The sequence below is a fragment of the Genypterus blacodes genome, unplaced genomic scaffold (assembly GCF_046128005.1).
Source record: "Genypterus blacodes isolate CSIRO-AG114 ecotype Tasmania unplaced genomic scaffold, CSIRO-AGI_Gbla_v1 ptg000141l_1, whole genome shotgun sequence".
Lineage (NCBI taxonomy): Eukaryota > Metazoa > Chordata > Actinopteri > Ophidiiformes > Ophidiidae > Genypterus > Genypterus blacodes.
In genome coordinates, this window is record NW_027466943.1 from 307,496 (window position 1) to 333,396 (window position 25,901).

Here is a 25,901-nt window from a genome sequence, read left to right on the forward strand (position 1 = left end):
TGTGCCAGCCTCCCCCAGCACGTCACTGTAGAAAGTCCATTTAAGAAGCTTGAAAGTGCTCCGCTTGTTGTTTTCTCCACCAAAACACATGCAAATGCAGTTTTAACGCCTTTCTTTCCTTTAATCAACAAGCCAATCAGACCTGCGTGTAGCTGCTTGTTCTCACCACTTCATACTACCAAGACTTCTACACTTTTACAAACTGAGAAATGGGGGGTGAATTCTGGGGGTTGATTATGATGTCATCCATGTTCTATCCACCTGCTTACCCTCAAATTGGCAAGAGTTTGACACAGGCTGTATTTTTTTGACTGCCCCTTTACTCACAAAAGCTGAGTTCCATTTCTACACTGCCGGTTTACATTTGCATTACTCCCGAGCCTGAATAATGTTATTAAGGCCCATTATCAGAGTTGTTACAGACGTTTTAGTTGGCTGCTCCAAAAGTGCTGAGCATATTTATTAAACGTTATTAGTTTCCAATGGAGCAAGGAAAACTGGGTTGTGATAACGAATGCAAAATGGATCAAACCGAGGACACTTTATTGCTATGAAGAATGTGTAGTCATAGTTTTCCACATTTCCAGATCGCCAGCTACCTATCAGCAGATCTTTTTCATATTTTTAAACTCTTTGCCCCAGTTAGCAGTCCTTAAACCTGCCCAGCGTATTTACTGTATAATGTTACACCACACGGCAGCTTCCATATTATCCTCATTAAAAGCTGAGAGATAAACTCTGACATGTGTTTACAATCATCCCGTCTCTTTAATTTCCTGCAGACTGGTCTGTATGTTGGCCATTATACATGTCACGATGGAGGAGTGTGGGCAGACCCCATACCTGTCCTCCGCCCGGACTTCCTTCTGAGCTTCTCGAGTTCTGCTGTAATGAAATTGTTTTGTTCAAGGGTTTTTTGTGTAATTTCTTAATTTTGCTTTGTCCCTCTGACTGTCAGTTGTAGTAGGACATTTTAGGAGAGATACTTGTGGAGTTTCAAACAGCTGAGTGCATTTACCCTTCAGAATGGAGTCAAATTAATGTCAAGTGTAGAACAGAGTGTGAAATAGTCCATATCCTAAGCCTTCAAAGAGGATGGAGAGGGAATTACTGCCAGACTGGTGTGTTGGTTGTTTGTTCTAGTTTGAGGTTAGTGCATTGCATTCAAAGGGCAGGAGAATGCATTCAACTCTTGTCTTCATCTCATGCACACACAGCTGAATCCACTCTGCTTAACTTTGTCCTGCAGATGTGGTGAGGCAGTTGAGAAGAATAAGCACCTGATCACGTCAGACCAGAAGGAATACCAGCAGGAGCTGAAGAAGAACTATAACCGCCTGAGAGAGAGCTTGAGACCCATGCTAGTGAGGAAGATTCCTGAGCTCTATAAGCCCATCATCAAGCCTCACCTGGGGAACAGGTAAATATACACACTGCATCAAGGGGCAGCGCTGGTTTGATATGAGAGACTGAGGTGAAAACACGTGAGGTGTGTATTATGGTTTCTGAAGCTGTAGGAACAGGAAAGCTGTGCCAGGTTGTGCAGTTAGTCAGTAACAAAAATCTTGGTCTTGATGAACATTCTGCTGAAGTGTTTTATTAAGTAAAAGTACATCTAAAATCCATCTGCCATTCCAGGTTAGAGGGGTTGGGTAACTAATACAAAATTGTAATTTGTGGTCCAGTATTCATTTCAATTTCTACTTGTCTACTTTGCCTTGATCACAGGAACATGTACCTTCCTTATTTATACCAGCCTGCCATGACCATACTTCCTCCCAATCACCATTCAAGTTCAAGTTTATTTGTCATTTGCACAGTAAAACACAGGGTCATTCTGTACATTGAAATTCCTTGTGACATGGCAACAACAACAGCATATTGAAATTTGTGCAAAGTACTCGGCATTAAAGAAAATGGAGTTAAAGTGCAGAACAGACTGAATAACAACAGATTAAAAAATATTAATTATTACAAATAAATACATATAAAGTGGCATGAAATTCACTGTCCTCTCCTGCTCCCAGGGATTCCTTCAAACGTCTAAGTTTCCGCAGAGCTCCGGAGGAAAACTCCTGAGATGCTACAGCTTGTCTGAGAAAGCTCTTTGGAGAGGCATGCAGGCATGGATGTCACACCACAGCAAGAGGAAGACAGGAGATGAGATGAGAGTGGAGAGAGAAAGGAGTAAAGGAACCACTGGTGATGGTCTGTGCAGGTGCACAGTACATTGTGACAATCCAGCATTCACTAGTCATGAATACAGGTGCTGTATGTCCATTTTAATTATTTCATGGATGATACGGAGGCAAGCAAGATGAGCACATTACATCCATGAGATCTGAAGCAAAGCACTTAATCATAAATGTTGGATCTTCAGATGCATTTTGTTCTCTGTATTTTCTTTTGAGATAATTACAAGTCCTAATAATGCTGCAAACATTTCTGCGTTGCCAGCGAAGCAGATTACAGTTTCTGTATGAGGTCCTTGCTGGCCCAGGGCCTGTAAGCGTGCTAAAAATGTGTGTGTGCAAGTGTGTAAATGTGTGAATGGATGCGTGTGTACTCGCGCTGTGTAGATGTAAAAGAATATTTTGCTAGTGTACTGAAGTCACTTTGTACTCGGTGATAACTGATTCTGGTATATGCTTAAGGTACCAGGTAGAGCAACAATGGATAGATTCATGCACTGAAAAATAGATGCAAACTCCTGTGGTAACTCCTGGAGGCCATGTAGCTATTTGCAGAGTTTAACTTATTAGGGGTTGTCTCACAGGAGTTGAACACAGATTTAGTCCTGCTTGAGGCCCTAAATCAAAACACAGGGCTTATTTTTAGATCCATGTTATGTATATAGTGGAGGTATTACAGAATGTTATTACAAATTAGATGTTAACAAATTTATGAGAAACCATTTTGCATCGTATTTGAAAGAAATGTATTTGTGGATTGATAATAGAAACAATGATATTGAATGGTTATGATTTGGTAACTGTGCTAAATTGAATTCCTTTGTTAACTTTTCAACTGAGATACTTTAGCAGAGATGAGATGTACACTTCACTCCGCACATTCACACATATTTCGCCTCAGAACACATTCCAGAAGCTCCATATGTACTCATTTGTTGTTCTATTGTAGCTGGATGTTTGAAAAGTAGCTCTCTTTATTTATTCATTCTTCAATAGTCTAAATATCTTAATTGGAGGAAAATAAATGAAATTCTCCAACTGGGGTCCTGTTTTAAATTGTACAGCTATTTTTGAGACATCCTCTTTATTGCTGAGTTTGTGTTTTAAGATGCATCACTGGCATTCGACTACTGGAAACTGTATTGTTTTCGTCATCTGTTTCATATGTTGTAATGTTGTCTATTAAATGTCTTGTCATGCATACAATGTTAAGCTTGTGCACCAGAATAAAATGTAATATATGTACATTTGTCCTAACTGTACTTATTGACTTTTTATTTTGTAGCCATGTAATTATATTTTTTAATAAAAGCCTTTTTGTGATGTACTTATCATAGTATCTAAACACCAATTTCATTTCAAACTAAATAACCAGAAGAACATAATTGTTTTCCAATTGAATTTATTTAAATTGTTTATATTTGTGGCTTCTGATGACAGTTTCATAATATTAGATAGATGGATAAATAGATATTTTTATTGATCCCAGACTGGGAAATTATTCAGAAATACAAATGTTGGCTAATAAGACATATTATCGTCATAAACCATAATATTTGTAAACGGTAGATCGTATAAAGCAAAAATAAATCAATGAGTTAAAGATAATTGAATAATAAGGTTAGTATTGGCGTCTTTAAGTAATACTTGGCAATATTACATACCATAATCCGCTGTTACAGACAATGTCAGGTGCTATGAAAGAGTTCAACCAGCAAAGATGGGGAATAATACAGTAACTGCAGAGGTGTCCAGAGTAAACAAGTTGTGTTTGTGCTTGTGTGTTCGTCTCTATACATGTAATTTCCACACGGCTGTTAAACAAAAACACTAACAGGCGAGCGAGGTTTCAATAACGTTTATTGGGTCTATATTGATATTTGGCAATATCATTACATATAGACGCAGATGGCAGAACTACAAACTGACGTCATGAGGCAGGAAAAGATTCATAACAACCCGCTGCAGTCGCGCTGTGTATGACGCCATAATCAGTCGCCCCAATATGCCGCCAGATACAGACGCAGGTTAGTTGTAATACTTCATCCCTTCAGTGTGTCTCTGATGTTAGACGGTACCTGTAAGTTATTTTTCTACGTTATTACAACACCGGAAGCTACATTGTAACCTCTTATCAATACTTGCTGCAGTTACGCCCGGTGAGTTTGTTCATCACGACAACGCTCATCTTACTTGCGAGATAAAGTTTCAGAGCTCTCAATGGCCTGAACAAAACATGAATAAACGTTATTAAAACCTCACTCGCCTGCTAGTGTTGTTTACTGCACTGTTTACTGTATTATTCCCCATCTTGGCTGGTTGAGCTCTTTTATAGCAGCTGACATTGTAACAGCTGATTAGAGCAGGATACCAGGATGCAGGTTGTTGCTGTGGATGCCTGTTCCCAGCTTCATGCAGGCACACATTCAGCTCTATGGCAGCCTATATATCACATCACATCCCATCATAACAGCCCAGGTAAAGCCGAACCCTTCAGCAGTGGTATGTGTGAGGGGTCATTGAGTGTAGACAGGCTCTTACCTGCTCTCTGGCATGCTATAAACACCAAACACTAGGAAATAGTTTACAATAAGTTCAAAACCTCCCTGTGTGTGATAATACTGCAGCAAGCCCATACCAGCCCACAACTATGTTATTATATAACTGTGAAATAAGAAACACAGTCAATAATCACGAAGTCCAAGTTGAAGTTCTTTACAGCTCACTTTCTGATAATTTCTCTGCTCACTTATTTTTTTCATGATTATGCTACTGCACTGAGGAACCTCTGAGGAATGCCTGCTGTAAATGGTAATTGCACCTCTGTCCTGCCAAGCCTACTTCATGCCTGGAGCGAGCTAAATGGATAGATCCTGACAGCAGAGACGCATATAGGAAGCATCAATACAGGATATGACCAGATTTCAGAGTTAGTTAGTTCTTCCTGCTGCTGGGTTGAGGAGGTTTGGTAGAACTTTGCTATAAACAGATGAAAATGGGAATGCAAAACATTTATCTCAGTGTTTTGGGAATACGAGTGAAATATGTGGTGTGTTTTGCATCTGACAGATTTGGCTCCATGACATTGCACTCTGGTAGAATGTTTCTCACATACTTCAGTCAGACAGGATGCAATGGAATATCCACCAATACTTTTGTATTAAACTTGCATAAACATGCACAAAACCAGAACATGAACAAATCAAACCTTTAAGTCACAGCTTGGTTTTAATTTCCAGGTTCCTTTGCTAACATTTGACCACATTGACTGTGTGTGACATGGAGCCTGATGAGGACGTAGACCCAGATATGGCTGACCTTCCACTCCGGGCCAATACCAGCCACATACTAGTCCAGCACTATGTACTGGACCTGACGGTTTGCTTTGGCAGGAGGGTCATCACCGGTAATGTAGTTTTGTTTCTGGAGCCTTGCCCGGACCTGAGGACTGGCCCTGAGGAGGGGGTCAGTGCTGGACTTAGTAGTGCAGATGGGAATCCAGTTGGCATAGAGGAAGATAAGAAGGACAACAATAATGGACAGTATACTACCAGGATGGGAGAGACAGAGGGAAGCGAAGGCTCTGAGTATCAGGCCGTACGAGGGCAGGGTGTGCAAGCTGGACCTGAAGCTACACATGTTCAAACTTTGCACCCTGATGCATCATGGGAAAACACAAGTAACAGTGATTTCACCTTAGTGCTGGACTGTTGTGACCTCGACGTGTCAAAGGTTGAAGAGGTGGACGTCACCTCTGTGTCAGCCATGTCTAGCCTTTTAAAGGGGCTGTTATCTGATACGGCAGGTGTGGGCTCCATCAGTCCGTCTGCAGCCCTTATTCAGAAACTCATCAACATCCCCTCAAACCAGTGCAGGCAGCAGCATCGCCTCTTCTCCCAGTGTAGCAGCGCTCCCGGTGCTCAGGATGACGGTTCCCTGCTGTTCCATATGGACCGCTGGAGCCTGCAGGTGAGGAAGAAGGGTGTCACATGCCCTCAGGAGTTTCCTCGAGTCCTCCGGATCTGCTATGAGACCAAACCCACCGGAGGCTCTGTAAAGTGGACCAAAGACCAGGACAACAGGTTTGTGTGAGAAAGGAGTTGAACCGTGAAACAATAGTGTTGTGTTATTATTCTAAACATTTAAATATATTTCATACCGGATGGCATTCGGCACATTCTTTGTCTGCATTATGCAGGCGCTTATTTGTGCCAGTTGAATTACAGTCATATTCTGAGCTTGCCATGTTAGAATAAAGGAAGACAGGCTCATTAATTCACAGAAATGCCCCTCCGGCTATTATACTCTGCTTGTGTGTATGGATGAATTTGTGTATGTGTGCGTATGTGCTGGCTCCTTTCAGCACTGCGATGAGGGTTGTTTATAGTTTACCTCTGTTTACCCTTGCAGGGTGTGTGTTTACACTGCCGGTTCTCCCATCAACAACCGAGCCCTCTTCCCCTGCCAGGAGCCTCCTGTTGCCATGTCAACATGGCAGGCAACAGTGCGGGCCCCCAGTGAGTGTGTGGTTTTGATGAGTGGAGAGGATCAGCCCATACCTATTGCAGATGGGGACACAGGTAAGAATCACATGCCTTTATTGGAGGATTATTCAGATGATTCTTAATTGCTCCTTTATATTATTATTTTTTTGCTTTACTGACAATTCTCACTTTATTTTGTATTTTATTTTGAATGAATGTATCTTTTGTATTGCTTTTGTATCCCATCTCTTTTTCATTATTGACCCTTTTCATTTCACTTCTGTTCCCTCTCTGTCTGCAGGTTCCTTAATCTGGAATTACTCTGTCACTATGCCCATGCCCGCCTCCACCTTCACCTTGGCTGTGGGCCACTGGTGCCAAGTCACAACACATGTTCCCATGGACTTGGACAGTGGGGTTAGTGACAGGATGGATAGTGGTTCTAAGCCCGGGCCGAGGGTACAGAACGAGGCTGGGCCTTCACTTGGGAGCTCCAGTGCTGAAGCAGTAAAGGGCTCCACACTCCAGACTGGCAGGTAATTTTATTATTTTTCCTGTGTTCTTTTCTTGTCCTAAGACTTCCTCTTCTCCAGACAGCCATTAACCCAAGTCTGGCCCTTCGACGTTCCATGGCAAACCTCTCATTTCACCGAACTTAGCGGTGCAGGTGAAGTTCAGGCGATGAATAGGGTGGAGCACTCCAGTTTTTATGACAAGCACATTGACGTGTACGTCATAGTGCAGTGGGTTCAACACGACTAAAAGCACGTCTGTCCTGCAGAAATTAGGTTTGGAGACAGAAAAAGGAAAGCTGACATTAGTTTTATAGATTTGGTACAGCGTATTGTCCCGTGGGCATAAGCCTGGGCTGGTTTGCTGGGGGCAGGGCAGGGTTGGGCTGGGGTCCCCTGTCCGCTGCCCGCCGCATTGGCAGGTCTGCCTCTGGGTTTCCAGTAATCCTCCTCCTCCCCTCATGGTTTTCCTCCAGCAGCAGCCCAGTTGTAGCCTGCTGCCTGCCCCAGGAATCTCCCACTACAAGGAAAGCCTTTATTTTCACTGAATGGCTGGAAGGAAACTTGGATGTTGCTGAAAACCCTTGGAACGGCTCTGATGCAGAGGATGGAGTTAATGCTGGATATTGGATTTAGAGTGAAAGAGATTGCGTGTGGACGCTCTGATATTTTGGGGCTTTCTGCGGTTTGACTTTGTGACATATATATTCCATATTTCCATTGCTTTCATTTGGCACACGGATAAAGGGCACAGTTTACCGTGTTGGCTCCTCTACCTGTAGCAATGTGTATTCTTTCTTACAGAACATTCTTTCACTCCCCTTTGTTAACCTTGGATTAAACTTTCCTTCCCGTTTTAATCTGCTCCAGCGGAGACCAGACCACCCGCTCAGACTCTGCATTCTCTTACTCTTCCCTTGAGGACGAGGAGGTCTCTGTAACTGATTATTCAAGCATGGTGGATGACGACATCTCTTGTTCCCATGGCGACTACCCTTGTCGATTTACCGAGCAGTTGGCAAGATCCCAGCGGGTGATCCCTCACCGTGTGTTTGCCCCCGTCTGCCTGCTGCAGAAGGCCCAGGTGGAGTTTTGATAAAGAGCCACTGAGACTCCAGCTAATTATATTTTATTTGATTAGAAAACTGACAGTCAGCACAAGTTAATGTTTATGTCACGGTGCCAGCAGTTTTTAATTGCCCGGATGGTAAAAGTATTAGACCTTATTACCGCAGTGGCCACTTGAAACTTTCCTGCTGCTCTTAATGAGATCTTTAAATTTTCTGAAAGCGTTATAGAATCTGAGCATTAGACTTAGATATTCACACACAGCAGCTATTTCTCATAAAGCTTACTCATGACGTCTCTAGAGTTAAAGCCAGTTGATAAACAAAATAATAAAAATGCTGTTGTTTTCTTTGTTCTATTTTTCCTGGGACTTTTAGGAAAGATATGTGAAAACTTGATCACTGATGTTGTTTTTTTGTATGTTATAGTTATATTGTTGAGCTATTTGGCAGTTGACTTACCAGATCTGTAGGTGCAGCAGTCCAGTCTGTAGGCCTTTGAATGGACCCTATTGGTCTATAGAACATGATCCATGGAAAAGTACATCAAGTTATAGTTAAGTAAGATTAAAATGGTGTTAAAAAAGTGTTTTGACCAAATGTACAATGCCAGTGACCAAGTTAGGATGTAAATTTACTGAAAATGGAGAAATCTGCTGAGATCAGTGGTGTATCGATTTTAAAACAAACTTTCCTGTTACAGATGGGTGTCCTCACGCTGCTGCCGCAATGTCTGGCTGCAGCCCACGCCGTTCTTGGGGTCCATCCCTTTCCTCGTCTGGATGTTCTCATCGTCCCTGCAGGATTCTCCAGCCTGGGCATGGCCAGGTAATGACACAGGCGTCTCGGGAAGAGGAGGGGGTGATGTACACAGAGCTCAGGGCTGGAGGGAAGACAGAGGAAGGGGGCTGGGAAGGAAGGAAGCGCCAGAGAGAAGGAAGGTAGCTTTATGATGAACGAGTGTGGGAGTATTTGCAGTTGCCCTCCAGCTTCCATTAATCAGGCGCACAGGGATTGTGACTTAGCAGCTTCTAATGAAATCTGCAATTCATGCAAAAGGTGAACGTGAACAAGAAGAAACTAGCGAAGGATTCCATTTTGTAGCTGTAAAGCAAAGTCTTTATATAGGCTTTAGTTTGACCTATAGATGATTTAATGAAACAAAAGCAGTCTGATGTGTTTACATGCTGCCTTCAGGATGAAACAAAAGCGTTTCATTCCTGAAATGTTCTTTGATTCTTTGTGTCCTCTGGGTTTGTGGCTGATGGTTTTTAAGATATTTCTGCTGTGCTAAACACTGAGTTACTTTCTTTTTCACATTTTCCACAGCAAAACTACAGCACATTAAGAACTGTGGTACTTTTCCTCTCTATTCTGCTGCCTCAGTTTGGTTTTCCAAGAAAAACGTTCACAATCCGGAGCTTCAGATTCTTTGGTGTGATAAATGTTTTACTTCATATTTCACCTCCCCCCAACCCACCTACCTTACCTCTGCATTAGAATTAATGAGAACAATTTACTGAATTGAAGAGTACAACCACAACTCCCTCCTTCCTCTTTTCAATCCATTTTCCCCCAAACATGAAAGAGTTCAACACTCGCTCCTGGGACTCAGATTCCAAGTTTATATCTGTATGTGGACATCAAATACACAGATGAAATCTAAACAAAGAGCAATGAGAGACAGACTACAGAATGTGTATCTATATCTAAATCTGTATCCTGTGCCTTTCCTTTAAACCCTTTTCCATCCTTCATCCCATTCCTAAAAGACTACACTCTTTTCTTATTTAATCCTTTTTCCATTCTAAACAGCTCCGTTCCTTTATCCCTTTTCCGAAGCTTGACTCGGTCGACGTCACTCACTGCTGCCACAGTCGACCACATTGATTCACTTGTTCGCGCGTTTACGTTGAAGCCGTGACGCCGACACTCTCATCCAAAGTTACTTATTCTGCACTTTCTCCATCCCTATTTCTCCAAAGCTAACATGTCTGTTAGCTCTTCCATTCATTTTTTTCCTTCCCTCAAAGACCCCCAAGTGCCAAACGCAAACCTTGACCCTTCTGATGGGAGTGCTGACTAAACCCTCCTCTGGGCACCGCGTTATTGACTCAGCAAGCCACTCAGTAGTGTGCTGTTTACCAGCAGCGGTTTCAGGCACTCTGCTGCACACTGTGCCTGTATGTGGACACAAAGCATCAGCCTCACCATCACAACCCCCATGCATTTCTTTCCACACTCCCCGCCTGTCTCTGCGATAATCCGTCCATTTCTCCCGTCCTCCCTTTCTTCACTGTGTCCTCTATGCTCCCAATGACTCGTTTCCCTCTTTCCTTTTTTAACCTCCAAGATTTACTCGCCCCCATTTCCTCTCTTTCTTCTATCATGAAAAATGGCAGTATCAAGCATCTGCTGATCCTTTCTTTATTTCCTCTCATTCATTCTCTCACTCATCCCTCTGTTCCTGCCTCTCTCTCTCTGCCCTCCCAATGTCCCACACTCCTCCTGCCCCCTGTGTTTGCCGCCGGTTTTCCTTCTTTCCATTTCTTTATATGGCAAAGCACTCTGACCTGTAGCCATAAAAGCGATAGTTTTGCTGGAAATCAAATTTGATATTGTTTCCACCATATAAGTAATCCCACCTGTCATATGGTCTGACTGTGGATATGAGCGAGCCAGGCAGCCAGTAGTTTAATGAGTGAAGTTAAATTTGGAAAGAGCATAAATGTCTGGCCTTTTTAAACAAATTTTGATTATGTAAACTGCTTGGCCCCTCACGCTCGCTCTCTCTCTCGGTCCCTCTGGAAAAATGTCCCTCAGACAGGACATGAGCTCATACCTGGATATGTATTCTGTGTGGATTTCTGCCGTCATAGTGGTCTCGAAACATTGTGTAGGAGAGTAACAAAGGGTCAAATTTCAGACCTAGTGCTCGACTTTGCATGTTTATTCAACCGCCGCACCACAGCACTCTTTGATCTATGAAAAATCATTCAGCCTTCCGTGTTTATTTGGAATGTACTGACACAGAAAGGCTGTTCTTTTGCTTGATGTATGTTTTCTTTGCCATATGAGGATTGCTCCAAGGCACTTATACCTCCTGACCCTGCTGCCTAAACTCCAGTTAGCTGTAAATGACAGTCAAGATTTAAGGCCTTCATTAAGCTTCAGACAGCACCTGCACTGACTCCCTATAAAAACCTGCATGGGTCTCAACGGTATGTCAACCCACTGTGTCCTCCCATCAGTGCGGGTGGTTCGGTTCCGCATGCTTCCACACTTAAACACGGGGTTGTGCCGGAGTGAGGCGGGGAGGTCAACTGAACTGGAGGTGTAGATTGAGATGGAGATGGGAGAGAGGGTTCGCGACAGGCCAGCGGACCCCCAGGATGTGGGAGAGGATGTGTGGATTATTCCCAGCAACAAAAGCCATTAGCCCCTGGAAGGACTTCAAGAGACTGGCGCTATTTAATCTCGAGATTTTGAGGTATGTGGGCCTCCGTGCCTGGGACCAAGCCAAGCCGAGTTTTTGTACAGTGCCCCACTGGAAACTGCAGGGGTGGAGGGGCTGAAAGCCGAGGGAGCTGTAGCAGGGAGGCATGAAGCTTTTGTAGTGTGATACAGAGAAGGGAGGGCAGAGGGAGGATTCAGAGTGGCGTGAAGTTTTTGTACAAAGAGGGAGGGCGGAAACCGAAGATTAAGAAGTCATGTAAGGGCACGTCTGGATTCATGGGCTGTGCCACGTACAAGGTTTTCTGATGCACACACAGAGGGTTGTAGGCTTAGCAAATCTTGCTTCCGGGGGCCGGAATTCAGTCGCTACTACGCTGGATTTATGCAAAGCCAATTTAAGATGAACACCATCAGTCAGTTTTAGTTGAAGATAATCATACATATAAGACATGCAGATGATACTGTATATGAAACTGAATCCCTCTGCCTGTGTGTTCTCATGATAAAAGACTAAAAAGGAGACTGAGGCGGAGAAAAAGACAGTAGGTGAGTGATTGATGATGATGAGGAGAGGAATAAAGAGAGTGGCCACTGTTTGTTTTCGATCAGTGAGCACAGTGGTGAATCCGCTTTGAAATACATGAGTAGAACTTTGTTTTTCATGTGCCTGTGGATGTGTAATCTCCTTATCAAATCTCGGCCACGTCACTCGGTTCGATTGGGAGTGACAGGAAGGGCACGGCACTTCCTCTCGCCTCTTTGAAGCCGAGGTCTCCAGGCGTCCTAAAGTGGCGGACTGCGGAACAGAATCGGGTATCTCTCCACTTGCCACTTGGCCAGATGAAGACGTATCTGCTGCCCCTGAGAGATTGTTGGTTTCCACACATTTTGTAAAGTGTTAAAATGAGCCTTTCACTACTTGTGAGTTTGTTTTGCATCACTTACAAGCTGTTTCCTGCGCTTCTGTTTGTGTGAGTAATGCGCATTGTGAAAGTACTGATGTCGGCTTGTGTACTCAGTGTGCCACAATGACGTCTGAACCCGTCTGGACCCATTTGGACAATATCAGACCCCTGCAGTATCATATTTGTACTGGTTGTAGTTACTATTGTTGGCCACAAACACATGGCACACATGTCTTACACAACATTTTTATGGCCCGAATATTTATTTGCACCCCAACAAAGAATTAGATGTGATATTAAATGGTTGCCTGAACAAAAGAGGAGAAATATGAGCAAGTAGTTAAACTGTTAGTTCCACTAGCAGTATGAGCAAACGAGGCAGTTGTATAGCTGTCACTGACACTTGCTAAGAAATGTGGCCGGGTATATACCTCTTGACCTCTCTGAGTGGGACTGGAGGATTTTCGGCTTCACTTCAGTCGACTGCATAGTTTGTTTATGGGCTAGCAGGAAGTTTCATTGGCCCTTAGTCCCTGCTGGGAGGAAGTAGCGATTGTGAGGTCTGGGGCCGTGGGGAGGGGGAGGGGGGGGCTATACAGTTCTTTAAAGTGCATCGTTTAAAGAACTGTATAGAACTTACTGCTGATTGTTTCCAAAGGAACAGCCCAAAGGTTTATTTTGATTTCCTACATTCCCCAGAGACAACGATTCCATTAAAGATCACGCAGCTGTGTGTTTGTGAGAGTATATTTTCTGATCATGGGCGATGAAGAATTTATAGAATACTTTGGAAACTGGTTAGTAATAATCTACATCATTTGTAGTTAATGGGCCTGAACACACAGAAAGCACGGTACGGTACGGTGTTTTAAGAAAAGGTAAAGCTGATCGTTAAGGTGGGATCATTAATTTTAAGGAAAGCTGTAGCGGCTCATTACCATCTTAAATGGTCGACCAATGTAAGTAATTGTATAATAACAGCAGACCACAAAATGCTAAGAAAGGATGTTAATCCTAACCTGGCGCACCCAGCTCCTCTCCTCATCTTCATCAGTCTCACGCTTCCACTTCACTGGCCATGATTCCTCGCCACTTTGCGCCCTCATTGAATTGCACCTCCTACCTCCCTCTGCCCTCTATTCCTCCTCTCTTGACCTACCCTGTCCTCTTTTCTCTGTTCCTCCTTTCTCCATTTCTTTCCCAGTCCTCCCACTCCTTGTCCCACTCTCTCCCTTTGAGTGTCTCAGTGGATTTCTTGCCTTTCTGCGCTTCACTCTGGTGTGATCTTTGCGGTAACCCTAGAAGTGTGCGACAGAGACCTGTTCTTTGAGAAGGCAATTGGGGGTTCAGGGTGGGGAGGGTGGGATGTCGGGGGACAGATTTCTGGCAGGGGAGACAGTTGTTAATCAAATAGTCAAGGATGAGTTGTTTCTTTCTTCCCAACTTGAGTGGATCTCCCTCTCTTCTGTCGCCGCACAAAAGAGCGTGGAGGGTTGAATAGGTAGCTCTGCATGCCTGCACCTGGATGGGAGAGGGAGGCTAATGTGCACACGTTTAAAGTGATTGCATATAGCAAAGACTTTTTAGGTGAGCTATTTATTTAGTTTCCAGCCCCCCTGTTCCTCTACCTGCCCCCTGCTGCCTCCACAATCTCAATTTAACGCACATATCAACTCCAGACCCACATAAGTACTGACCACTGCACTCTACATCTTTTCTTCCCTCCTTTATTTTGGTCAAACTTTTCTCTGCTTATAATGAAGACACCAGGGTCCATGCATGTTGTTCTTTTATGGACCTTCCTCACCTGTTCCTCCCAGCTCTCCTTCTCTATCTGCAGATAGAGACAGATTGTTGTGATCATGGTATTTGTCCATAGGGGTAGTCAGATGCACAGTTGTTCCACCCACACTATATCGTAGCAGGCAGGTTTATTGCACTCACTGGTGTTTGTTTATCATAGTGATCATGTTTTAAAAAAATAAATCAGATATTGATCAAAATTGGGCGATTGGGGGTTAAAGTCAGAGCCTTTGCTATTGATTTGTTTTCAAAACAGTATTGGCTTCATGGTAATAATGGGGACCATACTACAGCCATATATTATGGTAATTACATTTGACAATTATATATGACTATTCTTGGTGATATTTATTAAATGAGTATGTGGGTGATAATAGGCGAAATTATCATATATATTATAAGGTCAATATATATCACACATCCTGGTCCTTTCCCCTCTGCACTGTGGCTTCTCACAGGTAGGAAGGGCTTCAGTGCAGAGGACACATTTATCTTTGGGACTCAATAATAATCTCAGTAAATGCTATCTATTTTCTAATGCTGACATCATCTTCTATATATTGTTCTTGTTACAGCTCAGCCGTAATTCATGGATGATTAAATAAATGTTCAAAGTAATGTCTTTGTTCATTACACTCAGGCTACATGGTAGCAGCAGGTGTGTTGTCATCACAGCAGTAACTCTGCTTTTTATCAGATTTGGGTTAATCTTGGCACATTGGTTGGGGTTACAGTCAGGACCGCCACTATTGCTTTATTTTAAATTGGTGGCAGGCACATGTGAGTGATAAGGGCGATTATATGATGAACATGTATTGTGCTTTCAAAGGAGTGGTCTGGGTTAGCATCATTTTGAGTGAAATTCTCATCTTCTCTTGATAACTGATTGTTGAATGTACAGCACAATTAAAAACAATACCCACTGCAAGAAATATATATGTGTGTGTGTGTGTGTGTGTGTGTGTGTGTGTGTGTGTGTGTGTGTATGCTTATAATGTGCACGTGTAGCTTTAAACTGCCCTCAGATGTGATCCTGCTGTCCTGCTGGAAACAGCTGGCATATAGTGCAACATTTAACAGTAACACCGGCACACTGTTCCATAACTCTGGATTACAGGCTATGGCAAGACAGGCCTGTCACTGCACACCCATTCAACTGACTAATGGATGAGTCCACAGGACCCATTCCCTGGAGTGATGGATGGGTCCATTGTACGGTGTAGGGGACGCCGCTGCTCTTTGTGTGCATGTAGGGGTGTATGTGTGTGTATGTGGTAGTGGAACCCAGAGGCTGAGGGTAATTTCATTTGTCTGTGCAAAGCCAGACGGCTTAATGTCCGTGGGACCTCTGTGCTGAACCGGTCAAAATGAGACATTTGAAACAAAGTGCTGTGAAATGCTCAATGGTAATGCTTTCAATGTCTGGCTTTGCTTTTAGCCCAGGGCAGAGCGCTGTGCTCCAAGCCACTCTGCTAGCATGGTGGCTTTCAGAATTTTGCTTCAGTCAAGTAAAATATAGTCTAATAAAATCTAGGTGTTGGTAATAACATTTTTGACTGCATGCTGACCATTTTGTCCACTATGGATCCTTCTTAACCTAAACTTCACTCACTCACAGTGTTTGTGTGTAAATACCTGTTGACACTCAAGGCATTTCTTCGGTGTGAATAGGAAATGTCAAATTGCTCTTGTACCCTGTCACTTGTCAAAGTAATGCTATATGCATTTTTCCAAGCTTGTCTGTAATGGAATCGTTGAAAAGGCCTCCAAAAGTATTTCCATCAACCACCTTTAACCCCTAGTATATCCATCACCTTCACGGATTGCCTAAAAGACAGAGCGACCAGGTGGCAGTCTGTACCCTCTATAGAGCAGACTTGCTGATATCAGGTCGATCTGACCTCCATCCATCTTTTCATTCTCTGAATACAGCCCCGCAGTCTCACTTTGCATCTCCTCAGTCTTTCATTCACTCACTCTTTTGCCCTACAAGCAAAAAAACTATGTAAAATATGTTTAAAATGTCTTTTTCTTAGTAGAGTATTCTTGAGTGCTTTGTGTAGAGTGATAGCCCTTTGCAAGTAGACAGTGAGACCGGGATGTGGGTTGTGTCATATACAGTAACTGTCATGTTGACAAGTCCTTTTGGACTAACTAAGAGGCTTGAGTAGGTCTAGATACATCAGCTTTGGACCATATTACACGCAGTAAGATAAGATAAGCCATACATATATATGAAACTTTACTGTGTTATGATGAATGAACAGTATAAATTAAGAAATGATTGCATGTATTCCAGATCTCTAAGACATTGCCACATCACAGCTATGCATTCCACAATGAAGACCACAATTACAGAAAAATGTTATCTTGTTTGCTTCCAATCTCATCACTGGCATCACTTACACAAACATACGCACGCACGCACGCACGCACGCACGCACGCACGCACGCACGCACGCATGCACACACAAGTAACATTCCTCTGACCTGACATCAGGTTGTGGATGAATATGAATATGACTAAACTTAACAAGGAACATACTGGACTGTGGGTTGAAAGACAGATCAAACATCTGCTATCACGTCTCTTCTGATACGGATTCAAAGTAGCTCTGGTTAAAGTATGTGTGGGTGATAATGTGGGGGTGCAGGTCTTTCTGCTGGTATATGTGTTTGTGCATTTGTAGCTGTTAGTTACACACTTGTAGGTATGACATGTGGTTAAAGCTAGTACATATTTACTGCATTTGTCTACACACAGCATGTATATATACTGTATCAGTTGGCATGTGGTTGGTCAGTAACCAGATTCCTCCCCTGGCAAAATGTTCTGACGTTATAACATGAGGCAAGATGGAGTTTGGTATCATCAGGTTTGTGTGAATTGAGGAAGGGGAGGAAGTCACAAGCAAGGTGGATCCTGTGTCCTTTCCCATCATGAAACTGCTAATCTGCTCAGCCCTGTTCCCCCCCACTTTACACCTCACTCTACAGCCTTATCATCAATCTAACCATCTGAGAATGTTGCAGTCTTTTATGAGATTCAACATTAGGTTTGTTTTTCTGTGTCCCTCCATTAAATGCAATGAATTTGGTGCTGCTCAAGTTGCCACTTGACATGTTCATACTAAACTTTGTTCTCTGTATTTGGTGATGTAACCAAATCCTAACAGAATCCAACTTAAGGGCAAATATGGCCTGTTGGTATTCAAATATAAAAAAAAATTGTTTAGTGGTAGTTGAAGTATCTAATAGATCAATAATCGATTAACCATTAACACCACTAGGGGGCATCAGTCACAATGATACCCTATTAAACCATTGGTGACGTTTTAGAGTTACAAAGTTATAACAGATAAGTTATCCACAGGCTAAAGTAAAGGAAGCTGTGTAGTTCCTTAAGGAAACACAAATGCATCAATCAATCAATGAAAGTCAGTGGTCAGATATAGAAAGTAGAAAAATAAAAAATACATTAGTCCTGCTAATTTTTATTCAAGAACATGACAACTAAGATCCGATGGAGCATAACATAATAACTTTTACACCTAGTTTTTGTATCCAAGACAGTTGAGGGCCACGTTTCAAAGCAGATAGTCCCAAAAATGAATCTCATATTGAATAATCCAGGTTAAGTATCTAACCCAAAATAAACAACACGCTTAAATAAGCCAGAGAGCAATGCGTTTGACACACATCACTGCAAACAGCCCAATACATGTGAGATACATGTGAGATACATGTGATATACATGTGAGACAACCTAAGTGTGTGAAGGGGAGGGGCACCGTGAAAGCTGCTGGAGAGACAGACAGCGTGGGAAATTATAATATAGAATTTACACACTTATGTAATCGGTTAAATGTTTTCTTAACCAGTGAAATTCTTGATTCCAGAATAATCTGTGAATCATGAGCACCCCTAATGGCTCCAGCATTTCAGTTGAAATCTACATATTATCTGGGTATCTCATAGTGTCTTAACCCATTTTGGACCATTTACAAGACATTTCTGAAACCGTGTTGCTGCCAAACGTGTGTAATCAGCAGGTTACTGAGGTGCATACAGGCTCAGCTTGTTAAGATTCTGTTTTGCTGGCTCCACATTAGTAGTCCGCTTGAACATTGAGTTGAGGTCATTGTGGAAGACTTGCGTGCACATACATTCAGACTGGTGTGTGTTGTCTATAGACGATTAAAACATTTATATCACTGGAACTTATCCAGAACTCTCCAAACCAGTAATTCAGTTAATACTTCCCTGGGCTCGGTGCCGTTGTTGCCATATTAAGTAAAATCTGATTCAAATTGTGTTGGTGAAACAGCATTAGCTTATCACATGCTCCATCACAGCGAAGTGGAGGTATTTTGGGGTTCCAGTGATTCCCACAGAGTAACTGTAAGATGGACAGCTTTGCTTTCTGCACTAAACAATGTACTCTTCTCTACTGCAGCTGCCACCAGGGTCCCATCAGTGTGACACAGATCCCTGCTGAGCTCCAGTATATCTACACTCTGTATGATGCTTTTTAGGTTTATCTCTTGGCGACAACTAGAATTTAGACTATAACCTTAAGACCTACTGCTAATTTCCCATGTGCCAATGTGACAAAGCCTCATTGTCTCCAGACTCAACTCCAGTGTTGCCTCCTTGTTTCTGATGACCTCTGATATCTTTTTGGCTATTTATCTTCAGGCTGGGATATGATGCAGCGTATGTGGGTGGGGTAGCTCTCTGGGGACCCCACGGTGGCCCCTGTGCATGTGATCAGGCCCTACATGGAGTGGCATTTGGCCTGGCCCCTCTGGGGCCCCGTCTGGGAGGAGAGTGCTGATCTGCAGCCAGCCTGGAATGCCAGACATTTGAAGTCAGACTTGTTAAAAAAGAACGGGCGATGGTAGGAGTTTGGTCAAATAGGCCCCTGTGTCTAAAATAACCCACAGTCTGTGCGGAGAGGGAGGGGAAACAGACAAAGCTTCTTCCCGTAAGCTGACATTAGGAAAGGCCAACCTCCAACCTTTGAACACAACACAGCAGACAAAGCTTTACTTTGTGTGTATGTTGTCTTTCATGTTTCTTGCCCATCTCCCTGCCCGTGTGTCTGTGTCTTAAGCTCATATTTTTTTATGGGATTGCTGTTATGTGCAAAAGGGGTGAAATTTCTGTTGAAGTGCTGTGACACAGAAGCTGCTGTTTCTGTGTCACAGCAGTTCAACAGTTATCACTTAATGAAGCTGACACTGCACATGGGGAGGAAAGAGCAAAACTGATCACACAGTATCAGACCAATGGGTGCCCCCCCACCTCTCTCTCTCTCTCTCTCTCTCTCTCTCTCTCTCTCTCTCTCTCTCTCTCTCTCTCTCTCTCTCTCTCTCTCTCTCTGTCCCTCTCTTATCCATTTATGTCCATCACTAGATCTTGGTTGATCCCCCCCTCCTCCCCATCCTGCTTATTTCTGCTCTCTTTCCCCAATTTTTGTCTTGTCTTATGTTATTGAATTAGAAGTTTATTGTCTTTGTTTCTCTCTGTCTCACTCACTCATTTTCACGCATGTACACGCTTAGCTCATCACATTTCCCTTGTGGCCTCTCTTACAGGTCTGTTTCACCGGTGTCCTATCTATGAGCTGAGCTGGGCAGGGGATGTCAATTACAGGGCTATGATAGGGCCTCTGCTGCATTATACATGGAGGTGTCCCACTGGGGAGAAAATGGCCTACAGCCAGGAACGATGGATGGATGGATGGAAGGATGGAGGGATGAATAATGGATAGAGAGATGGAGGAGCAAAACACTGTTGCAATCTGTCTCGCTAAATTGAAGTCTTGCCCTAGTTCGCACCTCTGAAGCTCAGGGCCGAGTTAGTAAGGGTGACTCGTGAGCCTGAGCGTGTCACCTGAGAAAATACAGAAGGCTTTAATCAGTGTGTTGGGACCGTTGAGTCACAAGAAAGGTCACATAAGGTGATCTCTGTTGTCTTGTTCCATATGCTGACACGTGACACAACCTTCTGGTCATACATGCATAAGGCTGGGGGACGAGTCAGTGTCATTATTCAGTCTGTCCTCCTATCATTGTGTCATGACAACTTCTCCTGTAGGGATCTTGTGGTATTTGTGATTCAGTTAGCTAGATGTCTATGGGCATGATACAGAGTTGAGGTACGTGCACAGATTTAATACCAAAATTGCATTCCTCTGTTCAGACTTCAGACTCCAGAGGTGTTAAGCCCTCTAGGTGACTTATACAAATGGGGGCGAGTTTCCTCTAAAAGAGGAGTTTCTGCAGCTATTTGCAATTCAAACTTAGGACCGACATGGTTTTTCATTACGCCTGGTCCTCTCCAGACAGGAGCTGCATTAACTTCTGCACTACTGTCTGATATGTGCATAGAAACACAATGTATTTCATGTAATCCAAGTCCACAGTACAAGTTGCTACTCAATAGCATTGAAGGGGACAAAACACAATGGACTGAAAAGTTAACACACACCTGTGCAAGTGATGAAAAACTAACAATTGAAACAAATCAATCACCGGAAATGTTGATGTGGCATTCATTACCTGAACATGATGTGATATTCATACAAGGTGATATTGTGTGAATGCCATTTACAGGCCTGGACTGGATGTAAACATGGCGGTGTCAGTGCTCTTATAAGGGCAGGGCTGATGAACAAAGACGTAGAGGTGTTATTTTTTCATTTCTATGGGTATTTTTGCTATTGTTGGCTTCGCAAATGTCATCGGTGCAAATGACTGCACAAAGATATCAGTGAGACCACCAGCAGACACTGAAAATGTCAATATGTGTTGCTGTGTTGATTCATTACTCCCTGTTCTTAATATCAGATATACAATCACATTGTGGTATTTGGTGTGATTTTTCCGTCTTGTGACATCGTTTTGAAGTCGTGCTCATTTATAAATAATATTCGTTTTTTTTATATCAAAGCAAAGATACTATTTCATGTGCATGTCAAATTGTTTATGCCTTCCTTATAAACAGCACATAACTAGATAATTGGAGAGGAAAAAAGATTGAATTCTATCATGCAGACAGGTTTTGTGTGTGTGTGTGTGTGTGTGTGTGTGTGTGTGTGTGTGTGTGTGTGTGTGTGTGTGTGGTGTGTGTGTGTGTGTGTGTGTGTGTGTGTGTGTGTGTGTGTGTGTGTGTGTGTGTGTGTGTGTGTGTGTGTGCCTGTCTGTGTGTGTGTGTGTGTGTCATGCCTGCATGCATGTAGTCTCATGCGTGTTACTGACAACTCCCAGATGTCAACTAATGTCAATCAGTGTATGTGTGAATGTGAAAGATGCTGTTGTTATTCACAACCATGGTGGGATGACACTATTTGTCACTGTAGTGATGTATTCTGCCTCCCTCAGAGGAGCATGTGCAAGTGCCGTCTCTGAAAGCCTGTCTTTGTGTTTCTCGCTCACTCACACGCACACGCGCACACGCACACACACACACACACACACACACACACACACACACATACACACACACACACACACACACACACAGGGGCACTGCTGGAACTGACAACAAAGGCGTGCTTATCCAATTGTGGGGGAATAAGATTAGGCTACAAAGAAACTCATAAGGCTAATGTTAGCATCTCCTGCTCCAGTGAGAGCCTTTGTTTGTGTAATCAGGAAAAACACAGGATTAGATTTGTTTGAGATGCTGACTCGGAAATGATGCCCATAAGACCCCATTGTATGATGTTGACATGTTTCTAAATAACACAAGGCGAGGTCCTGCCTCCTATCTGATAAAACTGCCCTTGGGGAAATAAGGACTTGTCGTGCTGTTCAGATATCCGATTTTGTTTGCCTCTAAAATAAACTGTCTGGCACACCCAGCCTTACCTAGGACTTTACCCGCGGTTTTCCTGCATAATTGACTTACCTTGTCATCATAATTGGGTTATTGCAGGGTAGGAAAATAACTCGTCTGTCATCTCGTGTTTTAAGATGCTAATCGTTCTTCAATGAGAGCAGCTCATTTTACTGCCTCAGATATAATTCCTCAATGACAGCAATATGTGAGCTTATTGTAGCTGTGGGATTAGATTCACAGTCCAACAGGTAAAGTCAGGTCATGCTGTCAAATGATGTTCAGCTGCTGTGTCCCATCGTTTGCGAGATGGACCACTGTGTATTTAAAGGTGGACTCAGTATGTTGTATAAAAGAAGAAGAAGAGAAACGTGAAAGTGATACATGTAAGGAGTGGATTTCTTTGTATACAAATCAGTCCCCGCTGCCGTTATCTGCTGTCTAAGTGGGTGTGTTTGTTGTCTACGAGTATGTAAGAGGGTAAAAAGTAACTGACAGCATGTAGAAGTAGGCAGTGTGCATATGGGCTCAATTAGGCAAGTCAATGTAACACCAGGTGGCATAAGGTTAGGCGGCATAGGTTGGCTACCACCAATAATACTCGTACCACAGTTTGAGAACCATTGATCTAATGCGACATGGTATATGTGATGATGTTACCTGTAATAAAAATGACTTATGGTTTATTGAAAGTAGTGTTAAAGACGTTTGTTCTCTTCTCTGGAAGGATCCGTAGCCTATCTGTACCAGCAGCGGGCTGGTGTGACCCTAAAAAGAAATCCCCTGCTTTTAGAAAGCTGCAGATTTCCGTAAATCCTCCCCCCAGTGTCAGGTCAATAGTGGTTGGGACACTAAAGTTGTAGAGAGTGTGAAAGGAACCCTAGACACTCCAATGCTGTTATATGAGCCAGGGGAGAGAGAAACCATTCATTTGCACCTCCGTGACCCCTCTCCCATTCTTCGGCTGAAGAATAGCCTGCCTCTCACGCACAGTCGGCCCTCAGCCCCTCAGGGTGCAGACACACGGTTACATAAGGAGGGAGTGAAGAATGCTCCAGAAAAGTCTTCAGCTATGACCTTGGCTTTGACAGAGCGCTCCTGTTGGTCCTGTGCAACCAGGATCCCACTGCCACTGTTCAGCAGTAGGCTTGAATGGATGTTTTTGACTGAAGTACTTCAACAACAAAAGTAATGCGAATGTTGCTGAAACTGCACGGCAGTTTTAAACAGCAAAGAATGACCGGGATGTTGTGTAATTTGTTGTTTGAAAGTGGAAAGTTTAGCTTACCTCTGTTTCATTGGTGAACTTAGTCTATTAGTGTCTGAATGAGGTTTGTGGCCATTTCAGGCTTATTTCAGGACACGGTTGGCGTTCTCTCTCATCATGTAGAGAGTAAGGGGAACTTTCCAAGCCCTTGTCAAACGTCAAATTTACTTCTTTGATCAAGTCGAAAGGGAAAACCGCAGTCTTAATTTGGGTTCTTTTATCATCAAAAACGGACATTGGTGGAAAGCTCTATCTGTGCAGAAGAACATTTACCAACCCACATTTGCTAACCATTACACTGGAATTTAGCTGCTCACGGCGTTGTTATTTCCTCTTCAATTCTCGTTGGCTCAGACATTTGATAATGTGTTCTTATTGGCCGAAAGCGTAATGAGGCTGTTGATTTGTAGTCGAATAAGACACACACACACACACACACACACACAGGCACTATTGTTTTTTGTAGTGCTCTGAAAAACAAAATATTCTCTGTAGCATTGCTGAAGGATCTTTTTGCATATGTATTTATAAATATACCCCTACACAGAAGCAAACATCAGTGGAAGTCGCTACATCATTTTGTTAGAAGATGCAATTAATGTAAAGATTACCGTCACTCATAATTTACACAATATGTCTATATAGAGTTCAGGGTTAGGCTGTGCAACTCAGTCCTTTACCTCTTTCTTGCCCATCATCTTTTCATGTGGTAAGATGACTAATGTGTCGCCTTTTGCCAAGAAAAAGGCAAGTTGAATTAAGGACTTGGCACTTGATAGCAAAGTCAATTAGTATGCACAGATGTCTTAGCATATAGCGTGTTCAAGCAAGATGTCGTTTCACAGACGACATCAAATCACCCCATTCTCTCCATTGGCTCCCTGTTTGTGTTGGAATTGATATTAAGGTTTTAGTGATCACGCCTTGGTCTGGCCCCAAGCTACACAACAGACATGTGAACCCTGTATGATCTGGTTTGCAGCCTTTATTCCACTCTCTTCCCCCTTTCATATTTATTTTCTGGCTTTGTCTTACTGATTTTTCCACTAATCTCACTCCCACTTCACCTCCATTCATTTCTGTTGTTTGTTTTTCCCAGCCCTCACATAGTTTTCCTGTCCCAGAGTGTGTTGTATGCTGGCGGTCCCGGTTCCGTAGAGAACAGCCGCTCTCTGTGCGGATCCAGATTGTGCCATGAGATTGCACACTCCTGGTTTGGCCTGGTGATAGGAGCCAGGGACTGGACGGAGGAATGGATCAGCGAAGGGTTTGCCACCTACCTGGAGGACATCATCTGGGCCCATGCACAACAGGTCCGTCTACTACGCAGATATTTTGTCAATCACTGTCATCATCATCGTCATCATCATCCTCCTGACATACCACTAGATACTGTAGATATTATACATACATTGTGTATTTGTTCAGCTAATGTGGTAAACTTCCAAATGGTTGTTGTGGTTGCACTGCATGTCGGGTTGACTTTAACAATGATCATGTTTAACTGCAAAAGCTTATTCCTTCAAAAACATAAACAATAATTTCTGGACCGTCAGGCATACAGAGCAAAAGAATGGAGAAGTGCGGGGACCAACCACGCAACGAGCCATTGAAACCCCAAACTTTGCTGCTGACCCTTGAAAGAGGAGCACTAAGCTGAGCCACATTAGAGCCTTGAAAAAGAGCTACTGAGGCCACCTCACCCTTAAAAATGGAAATGTAAAAGGAGTAGATGAAAAGTAAAAGAATAGGCTGCAGGCTTTGTGGGGGTTGTGCACCTCACACTGCTTCAGACGTATAAAACCAGGAGGCCACGTGTAGCCACTTCATTAGAGATGCCTGCTGAGCATTAATAAGAGACAGGAGGAGCATGCAACACTGGTGCAAAACACTGACTTACAACACCCAAAACAGCCCCTTATCAAGGGTCATGTTCACACACGTTAGTCAAGGAGTTGAGGCTCTAATCGTCCTACTTGCTTTTCCCACAGCATCTACAGTTACACAGAAATGTTTGTCTTGCGTCTGCTCTGTTTAATCATGGCATCTTTATGATGTGACCTTGGCTGTGAAAGAGTAGCTATAAGCAGAGATTGGCTGAGATTTACGAGGTTTTACGATTTTCAATGCTGCTTTTGTCACAGCAGTATGGTGCATTTGCCTGTTCTGTCTCCATATTTAGTTTTCTCTCTTCTGATTTCTGACTCTGCCTCATTTACACCCACTTCTCTCTCTCTCTCTCCAGCTCTCGTCACAAGCGGCAGAGGAGCAGTCTGACCTGAAGGCACTGCTCAGGTGGAGGCGACTCTCTGATGAATTGCAGAACTCAGAGGAGGAACTTCAGATTCTCAGGTGTGTCTCTGATTGTTT

At 43.2% G+C, this 25,901-nt stretch overlaps 2 protein-coding genes across 5 annotated transcripts in view; both read left to right on the forward strand.

The window, feature by feature from the left end:
• The window catches only part of dock8 (dedicator of cytokinesis 8), a 41,212-nt gene extending 37,775 nt beyond the window's left edge, over positions 1-3,437 (forward strand). For all 3 annotated transcript variants that reach the window (XM_076165200.1, XM_076165199.1, XM_076165201.1), the window contains 2 exons: positions 1,250-1,420; positions 2,028-3,437. In XM_076165200.1, the coding sequence (XP_076021315.1) occupies positions 1,250-1,420; positions 2,028-2,079 (223 nt within the window). In that variant the 3' untranslated portion in view covers positions 2,080-3,437. The remainder of the gene's footprint in view (positions 1-1,249; positions 1,421-2,027) is intronic.
• A 754-nt stretch (positions 3,438-4,191) lies between these two features.
• aopep (aminopeptidase O (putative)) overlaps positions 4,192-25,901 on the forward strand; it is a 68,325-nt gene continuing 46,615 nt past the window's right edge. The window contains exons 1-8 of one of the 2 annotated variants that reach the window (XM_076165184.1): positions 4,192-4,219; positions 5,432-6,274; positions 6,603-6,772; positions 6,978-7,212; positions 8,059-8,272; positions 8,959-9,083; positions 24,631-24,844; positions 25,777-25,883. In XM_076165184.1, the coding sequence (XP_076021299.1) occupies positions 5,472-6,274; positions 6,603-6,772; positions 6,978-7,212; positions 8,059-8,272; positions 8,959-9,083; positions 24,631-24,844; positions 25,777-25,883 (1,868 nt within the window). In that variant the 5' untranslated portion in view covers positions 4,192-4,219; positions 5,432-5,471. Of the gene's footprint in view, positions 4,220-4,613; positions 5,004-5,431; positions 6,275-6,602; positions 6,773-6,977; positions 7,213-8,058; positions 8,273-8,958; positions 9,084-24,630; positions 24,845-25,776; positions 25,884-25,901 lie in introns of those variants that run through there. The other variant, XM_076165185.1, reaches the window with a different exon arrangement.